Genomic DNA, 9,517 nt, shown 5'->3' with positions numbered 1-9,517 from the left:
GCCTAAATTGAGCTGGTGGTTGCAGGTGGTGCCCACCTTCACACTTATTTTTGGAGATCAGCACTTGTTTTAGTTTATCAAATTTTGAGCAAGAACAAGAGAGAGAAAAACACAAAAGGGGGAAAGAAGGAGGAAGGGATTGGCTGGAAATCAGTTAAAATGAAAGAGAGCCAGGATGAGAAAGAATTAGAAACAGATAGATAAAGATAAAGTGGCAGGGAATGTGTGATGCTGAATGAAAGAGAATTAAGGTGGAATCCAAACTTTGTTTCATTGGTATTCATCAACTTCGATGTTCGGCAGCACAGGCTACTGACTTCTTAAATATACGTTTGGCCCAGGCACCACCTCTTTTACAAATTATGCACTAGCCATGGTTGTATTTTTTTACAACAAATACTATAACCTTATAAGAAAGTAAAATAGGCCAATTAGGCATTAGCCAATTTATAGATGTTTTAGGTGTCAAGGCACATACAATATGCATTAGGCAGCAGTGCCTCTGTGTGCAGAGATTAAAATCCAGCAATAAAATTAAACAAAAATGGGTTTCACTATGAAAAAAGGGGCATAATCTCACAATAAGAAACTTAAAAAAAAAAAGAAGTGTTAAAGTATTCTCCAGCCTGTTACCCTTTGAACCCAACACTCTGCCCCTCACGTTAATTTACAAAAAATACAAACAATTTAAAAATAAATCAGAGACTTCTGTTTTGAAACACCCTTGGATTACTTGGACGTGGGTGAGATTTTTCCGGTTTGACTTTAACTATAGTTTTTTTTTGTGTGGCTGAGTTTGAGTCATCCTAGAAAGTGCATTCTGTTTGTGATAGCTCTACTGTGTGAAGTGGCATTTTTGTGCACTTTTGTAAAATGTGGTTTGGAGCTCTTGAAAGACTGACTGGCAGGAAAACCTTAGAGAGTATGTCTCTAGTACTCTTTGTATGAAAGAAAGAAAAGGAAAAGGGGTTGCTTTGCGTGAAGATTGAATGATCTACCACAAGTTCTAACTCTGTCATTCAAGTTGCCTGCTCCAGGTCAAGGCCTACCTGCATGATTCAGATGCCTGTTCCAGCACGAGCCCTACCTGCGTGATTCAAGTCACTTGGAGATTGCGTGGATTCCCTTCAGTTTCATGGACAGTTGGCAGCAGGACGCTTCCCTGTGGTGAATGAATTCCAGTCTCTATTATGTGATGACACATAGAGTGTGCAGTTACCTGGCAACTCAGCCAACAGCGATCAGCACGCTGATACTTCACGAGTGCTGGTTGCGCCTTCGAGACTCCGTTGCATGACAATGCATAGAGTGTAACGTGTGGCTCTACTGTTTACTGGTTGCTTCACAACTCAGTCAGCAGCGATAGCATGCTTGCTTTCCTGGTTCTGTGTGTGGTCCTTCTGATCACTTGTTGCCTAGCAACTCAGCCCACAGTGATCAGCACGCTGGTATTTCCTGGGTGCTGGTTGCCTCGCAAAGCTGTTTCATCCACTTTGATCCGCAGGCTTACATGTTTTTGCTGGTTATCTGAAAATTAGCTATTTACAGTGACCAGCAAGCTTGTAATTGTTGAACACTGCATTAGTGGTTACACAGTAAATCAGCATCATTTACCCTGTTCTGTGGGTGTTGTGGTCATAGTTAACACAGTTGTTAAGTGACACCTCTTTAATATGCAGAACATACCTGCACCACTGTTTTTTCTCACTACCCCAGGGACACCACCTATGAAGTGGCAGAAGTGGAAACAAGTATTTGAAATATATGCAGATAGGTGTGGTACTGCCCTAAATGCTGAGCATAGGACATCCCTTCTTCTGCATTGTTTGGGATCTGAGGGGCAGGAAATGTTTCACCACCTTCTGGAAATTCCTACCTCTGAATCAGAGGATTTGAATGAATATGATAAAAGCATTAAGAAGTTACAGAAGCATTTTTTACAAGGACTGAGCACAATCTTGGAGAGGTATCACTTTGCAAGGAGGTTGCAAAACGACAGGGAATCGATTGAGTATTATTTCACAGATCTTAGACGCCTTGCTTCTTCTTGCAAGTTTGCTGATCTTGTAGATGAAAGCATACAAGATCAATTCATGTTAGGATGTAGTATGGAAAAAGTAAGAGTGGAACTATGGTTGAAATACGAGCTGACCCTTGACAAAGTTGCATTAGCTGCTGAAAGAATGTAAAAGTCCATGTTGTGTTTTGAAGAAATAAAAAAGGTCAAAGAACAGAGTGTGCTTGGAGTAAAGGTGAGGCTCAAAATAGACAAGTTTAGAAAGGAGGACCAGAACAAGAACTCTTTGCGCAAATGCTATAGATGTGATAAAATAGGGCATCTTGCAAATGAAAAATTATGCCAGCATTTAAAACAACATGTGGAAAATGAAAAAAAGGGCATTTTGCTATTTTATGTAAGGAAAAGGATATCATACCATAAAGTTAGAGAGGTGGTGGTTGAGGAAGGTGAGAATGGCTCATCTGATTTTGAATGGGAACAGATTGCTTTGTAGGTAGATGGATGTAACGTCCTGGCTTTCTCGGGGTTGGGACAAACAGACGACGGACCAGAGAAATGGAAGTTTAAGGATGATTTAATAAACAGATAAACAACTACAGACAACAAAGAATACCGGTACTGGAATCACCAGTTAAAGTACGATACCCATTCACAGCTCTTCTAACCGTCCTCCGCATGCACACCGGGCCCGGTATGCTCCAACGGAGGGCACAGTGCTAAGCAGTGGCCGACAATGCCACTCGACCGCTGTGAAGGGTAGTTCCAAGGTTGTAGAATCTACGGGGGGCACGTGGGAGTCACCCGGCCGGGCTCTCTACCACCTGGGAACAGCCGCTCTACCAGTATCCCCCAGAGTACTGCCACAACATAAAGACGCTGGGAACACCTCCTAGTGTGCGTCTCTTGTATCCGGGTTTAAGTGATGATACCCAAGGTGGCGCAGAGAATGGATGGGAGCAGCCGCTCTACCTATCCCAGTTCTCCTACGAGTGTCGATGGCTAAGACGCGGAAACACCTCCTGGATAGCGTCTTAGCTCTAAGCGTGTGTTTACCCAAGGAACGAGGGTTGGGAGCTTCGGCTCGCACCAACCTCGTTTTCTCCAAATTGTCAGGCCGTTGGGAGCTTCGGCTCTACCAACGGGACTTGTGCCCAATGACGTTGAATACGGCTCTCAGAACGGGACAGGACACGGGCAGGAAGCACACGCCAGCACCTCTCCTCCGCTCCTTAGAATGTTCCTTCCGCCGCTCAACTCACCAACGGGTCCGTGTACCTCAACCAGGTACTCCTGCAAAGATCAGAATATCCGGCGCCGAGTCCCAGTGATCTTCTCCTTAAGTAGTACTCTCGGCGTTGTATAACCATGACTCTTGAGTTGCATAACATGAAAACTAGGCGTTACCCTTGGTGTTATGTAACCAGAACTCTTGAGTTGCATAACATGAAAACTAGGCGTTACCCTTGGTGTTATGCAACCAGAACTCTTGAGTTGCATAACATGAAAACTAGGCGTTACCCTTGGTGTTATGTAACCAGAACTCTTGAGTTGCATAAGGCAATTGTTGCCGGAGGGCATTCTGGGAGTTGTAGTCCGCTCTCCTCCAAGCGCACCAGGTTCACGGAAGTGGCATCGTGGGAGAGAATCCATGTGCGGGAGGGGATTCCTGACAATGGAGAGGATGGTGGAAACAAAGACCCTGTTTAAACCATATATCACACCCTGCGCATGTGGGCGAGTGAACTGATACAGCTGCGAGAAGATACTTTGTAGGGTTATTTGAATATAAAGAGTGATTTTTTCTGAAAATGTTTAAGTCTTGGTAAAAAAAAGTGTATAGTATCATAAGTTGGATACATCAAGGGGACCTTGGCATTATGTTAGACCATAACCAGGTTCCTCCTATTTGTTCAAAGGAAAAAGTGAATCTTGTGAAGGACAATTCTGTGCTTAGTGGAGATGTGGTAGAGTCTCCAAAAATTCCCAAGCGTCTTCAGGGAAGAACTAGGTTGTTTGAAATATTGTCAACATGAAATATGCTTTCTGTCTGGTGCGCAACCAATTTGTTGCAAGGTGAGGAATGTGCCCATAGCTGTTAAGGAGGGGATGCTAGAGGAGATTAAGAAGTTGAAGAAAGGAAGAATAATAGAAGAAGTGGAAGGTACTGAGTTGCTTGCACCAGTAGTTGCTGCTAGAAAGGCCAATGGTAGCTTGCATCTTTGTGTAGATTTGAGACACTTAAATAGGAATATCATTGTGGACAAATATCCACTTTCAAACATAACAGAGATTTGAGCTTTTATTGTTACTTGATGGGGCAAAGGTGTTCAGCCCCTTTGGCCTGACTTTGCCATATCATCAAATTGAGCTGAAGGAATCACTGAGAGATTTTACTGCTTTCATCATTTTCTTTGGAACTTTTAGATATGTAAGAAAGCCATTCGATTTAGTTACCGCTGCCAGTTTTTCAGCGTGCAATGGAAAAGTCTTTAAAGGTGTTGTTGGGGTTACTATTTATCAGGATGAAATGCTGGTGTTTGATAAGGACATTGACGAACATAATGATTGTTCTTCGGCAGGTTTTTGGAAAAACTTAGTAGATGCAATCTTACTATAAAACCATATAAATGTAAATTTGGTACAACAACAATTGATTATCTAGGACTTACAAGTACTGGAGATGGTATAACATCCAGAGCAGACTTGGTTGGTACTATTTAACATATGAGCTCTCCATCGACATTTAAAGAGTTAATGACATTCTTAAGGATGCTTGAATACTGTAATAAGTTTGTAAAAAACATCACAGAATTGAATGTTGAGATGAGACATTTATTAAAAAAGGGTGTAGGGTTTACATGAGATAAAGTGTGTGAAAGGGAGTTTATCAGATTAAAGGAAAACCTTAGTTCTGCCATCAAGTTGAAAAACTTTGATCCAAAATGTAGGTCCATAATCACAATGGATACAAGCCTAAGGGGCTTAGGTGCTGTTTTACAACAGGGAGGCCAGGATGGTTTGAACCCCACCATGTTTATATCACATGGTTTGCGAGATGCTGAAACCAGGCACTCAATAATTGAGCATGAGGCTCTTGCTGTGTTTGGGCAGTAAAGAAACTGGAGACATTTCTGTGGAGAACACAATTTGAGGTCAAGACTGATCGTAAGCCACTCTGGGAAGATCTTGTGAAAAAAGGGGTGGATTTGGTATCAGGACCGATAACTAGATGGGCCATTGACCTACAGGAATATAATTTGGGAATTAAATATATCCCAGGAATGAAAAGAGGATGATGAGGAGCATGAGTATGACCTGATTGAGGATGAAACAGAATGGGTGAGTATTTTGGTGAGTGAAAAATGAGTTAAATACCTTTAGGGATCTTCTGATCATGGGGACACGTTTAATTCCTCCTACCAAGCTCGATAAAGAGTTAATATCCTTGGCTTATTGGTCTCACCAGGGAATTTCCAAAACAAAGGAGAGGTTGTGTGCCTCTTATTGGTGGACAGGAATAGAAATACAAGTTGGAAGGATTGCTCATTACTGCATATCATGTGCTCTTAGTGAAAAAATGAAGAAGACAACCCATGGAGATCAAAGAACATCCTTCAGGACCATGGAAAAAAATTACTTTGGACATTTTAGTTCCTGTCCATGGGCAGGCCAGCAAGCATATGTAATTGTGGCCATTGGTATGTGTTCTAGACGGCCTGAAGTGTGTTTTTCAATAGGTATAGAAACTAAACATGTCACTGACTTTCTGAAAAACCTTATGTCAAGGGAGGAATATCCAGAAACCCTTCTAACAAACAATGATGTCCGATTGGTTTTGAAGGAAATGGAGGAGTTCTTGAGGATGGGAGGGAAGAAGCACAAGAAATGTGCACTTTATCATCCAGAAACTGATGGCATGGAGGAGAGGATGAATAAGGATTTGAAGACCATTACATTGGCATAATTCATTTCCATAAACTAAAAAGAGGAGGTGGAAAATAAACTTGTGATATATAGATTAACACTTCATAGCACAAAGGTGAAAACCCCATTTGAGCTATTTTGAGAGAGACAGCTTAGTAAAGAATGTGGAGTAGAAGAAAATTGAAGTGCAAAGGAATCTGGCAAAGTGCACAATAGGAAGGTAAATTATGATAGCAGAAAGGCGGTACAGAAAGCGGTAGTGGCAATGGCTGATATGGTTATGATCAAGCAGCCAGGGAAAGGTAGTAATATCCCTAAGTTCTCAAAGCCCATAAGACTCATTAAGATCTTCAAGAATACTGTAAAAACAGAAGACCACTGGATATGGAATCTTGGCAGGGTCGTTTTTTGTCATGATGCACATACCCAATCTAGGAAGGAAGAGGTGGGTGTGCATGGTTCTGTGTCACGGGCTAATCAAACTAGGCCTAGTAAAACTATAAGAAAACCAGCTTATTTAAAAGATTATGTTTAGAGATACCTATTCGTTTTTCGATATGTAATTACCAAGAAAGCTTTTTATGTTTGTAATGTTTATGTTATTTCTTTTGCTATATCTATGTGAAGTTGGTGCAGAGTGTTGATGTATTGGCCAGATGCACTCTTCCGCAGTTTTTCAATTCATTTTGTGTTATTTTTATTAATGAGGGAGGTGTATGGTAACTGGGCAACGGTGCAAATGATAACATAGGAATGTTATTCATGTCACTAGAGGAGCTGGAATGTTGGGGGTGGAGTATTGGTAGTTTCCCAGGGAAGAAGCAGTTGGCAAATGGATGGGATCTCATTCTGAGAATTAAGAAATCTTAAAAAACAACATCTGCATATTCTTGTGAAGTTATTATGGGATGTTACTAAAATATGTTTAACAGCAATCTTACAAATATTTAAAGAAAATGATAATCTCTCTTGCCACATTTTGAGTCATGACATGAATTTTTGCGTCTTAAGATATTTTTTCAACAATATTTTGTCAAAGCACCTGTGGACTAGTGTAGCCACTGCATTTTACCATTGTTGTTTATGAAGGTGATTCAACAACAATCTTTTTTCAAAATTATGTGTGTTTAATGTTTACTCTGCAGTCTATATTTTGAACCAAATAAGTGCCAGTGCGAGACATGTTGACATGTGTAGGACCTGCATGTTGTAGAAGAGGAAATCTTGGTCAATGAAGCATACCTATTCCATTCCTACTTTGTCAGAAGACCTAGCTGTGCATCTGTTGTAATATTAGGAGTGCTGCTTTGTTTCTTTGCTACTTTTTGTAAGTGCTTCAGGGTTGCAAGGTTTCATTTATGAAAAAATACTGCAAACGTCTCGTCAATAGCTTTAGTTGGAAAAACATATTCAAAAGATGGTTTGCAAAAACAAATATTCTCCCAACAGTGCTTTCATATCTTTGCAACCTTTGTGAAATGCACAGTTTGAAAACCATGCAAAACATTCCCTGAGAAATGTATATGCTACCTACCCAACCAGTTACATTCTAATAATAGTAATGTAATGTAATGTAAAGGCTTTTAGTATGGTCCTTGATGCCATAGCGGGTAAACATGGCATAATAATTTTGAGATAAAAGCAAGTTGGAGAACTAAGAATTTTTTTTTTTAATAAAAATATAATTTTTATGACAATTGCATTTATGTTGTTTGTTTTTCAGACCTACTGCACAACTGGGTAAATGAGAGCAGAAAATATGAGCTCAGGAGGAGAGTTCCTGATTGTGGGGTTTTCAGATTTTCCACAGCTGCAAGTTCCCCTATTTCTTGCATTTCTACTGATTTACCTTTTAACTATGGTTGGAAATCTAGTAATTATAGCAACGATTCTCTCCAGCTCGCGATTGCGCACCCCTATGTACTTCTTCCTCACACATTTGTCTTTCCTTGAAATGAGTGCCATTACAGTCATTTTCCCACAGATGCTGGCACACTTCTTTCTAGAGGAAAATCGCATTTCATTGACTGAGTGCATTCTGCATTTATATTTATTTTTAATCATGACTGTAGCAGAAATTGTTCTCCTCACAGTGATGGCGTATGATCGGTACCTGGCCATCTGCAATCCATTCCGCTACATGACCATCATGAACAAGACTGTATGCAACTGGTTGGCTGCTGTTAGTTGGGCCTCTGGCCTGTTGATCCCACTGCCACACATCACAGTGGTGTCTGGACTTGACTTTTGTGAGTCCCACACAATCAACCACTTCTTCTGTGATATCACAGCACTAATGAAACTTTCTTGCAGCAGCACTAATAACATAGAGCTTCTTAGTTATATTTTAGGTACTATTATAACAGTGATGTGCTTTCTTTCAATCATCATTTCCTATATCTTTATCACAGTGTCCATCCTGAATATCAAATCTAAAGGTGGGAGACAGAAGGCCTTCTCTACTTGTGGCTCACACCTCACTGTGGTTATTTTATTCTATACCTCCCTCTGCTCTGCATACATGCGTCCTACATCAGCATATACGATGAAAGAGAGCAAACTATTGTCTTTGTCATATACTGTTGTTACCCCAATGTGCAATCCCATTATATACACTCTTAAAAACACAGAGTTTAAAAATGCACTAAGGAAGAGAAAGACCACAGCATAAATACGAGGAACCAAAACTGCAGCAATGGTGTGTATCTGTCTTGTACTCCACTAGGGCGACAGAGTACATCCTTCCACTGACCTGGAGCAACAGAGGGCAGCCTGTCACATCTTTAAATGAGGCCTTATGTTTTGAAGCTAACATATCATTCCAAAAAGATTACATATATCAAACATAAAACAAAAACTAAGACGCAATAGACCACAGCATAGGTATTAGGTTGAGAAACTAAAATCCAAGGGATTTATTTACAAGCTCATTGCACCACTGGTGCGTCACGTTTTTCGATGCACCGGTGGTGCAGTGTGCCTGACCATATGTACAAGGCCACGTAAAACCATCCTGCCTGGCTTTTTATGGCTTTGAAAATATGTCCCGCTTTCACGCATCACTCAGCGTGAAAGGGGTGTTCCATGGGTGTTTCTCTGGGTGTTCCCACACAACATCTATGGAACATGACGTATTCCCAGCTTACAAATTATTGTAAAGATGGGAATGAACTAGAATCCTACTCCTCCCCAGGGTAGAAGCAAGGGAGGTGCACGAGGAGAAATACCTTTATTTCTCCTCTTTTTTCCTTTGTGTATGTGTGCTGCATTTTACAGCACACATAGAAAGAAGAAAGCACCTCTCATGATCGTTTTTGTGTAGGAAGGTGTCCCTTCTTGCATAAAAACAATCACCCCTACAAAGCACAAACTCACTGCACCATGGTACAAGGATGCCTCCATTGTGTATATACTGGCATTCCTGCTTTTTGCTTTTGATGCATGGTAGTGCAACAGGAAGGTTTGCTGTGCTGCTGTATGTCAAAATATTTTGAATGAACTAGCACAGACCTTCTTACAACTCATGCTTGAAAGAAGTGAGAGTGACAGCATGGTGGAAGCCAGACAGCAACT

General features: G+C 40.9%; 1 protein-coding gene across 1 annotated transcript; it reads left to right on the top strand.

The window, feature by feature from the left end:
- The first annotated feature begins 7,688 nt into the window (after positions 1 to 7,688).
- Positions 7,689 to 8,615, top strand: LOC146813201 (olfactory receptor 8D2-like). The gene has a single exon (XM_085615306.1). The coding sequence runs from the start codon at positions 7,689 to 7,691 to the stop codon at positions 8,613 to 8,615; it is 927 nt and encodes a 308-aa protein (XP_085471432.1).
- The last annotated feature ends 902 nt before the right edge of the window (positions 8,616 to 9,517 follow it).

The sequence above is a fragment of the Triturus cristatus genome, chromosome 7, assembly GCF_964204655.1.
Source record: "Triturus cristatus chromosome 7, aTriCri1.1, whole genome shotgun sequence".
NCBI classification, from domain to species: domain Eukaryota; kingdom Metazoa; phylum Chordata; class Amphibia; order Caudata; family Salamandridae; genus Triturus; species Triturus cristatus.
This window is presented reverse-complemented; position numbering and strand designations above follow the sequence as displayed.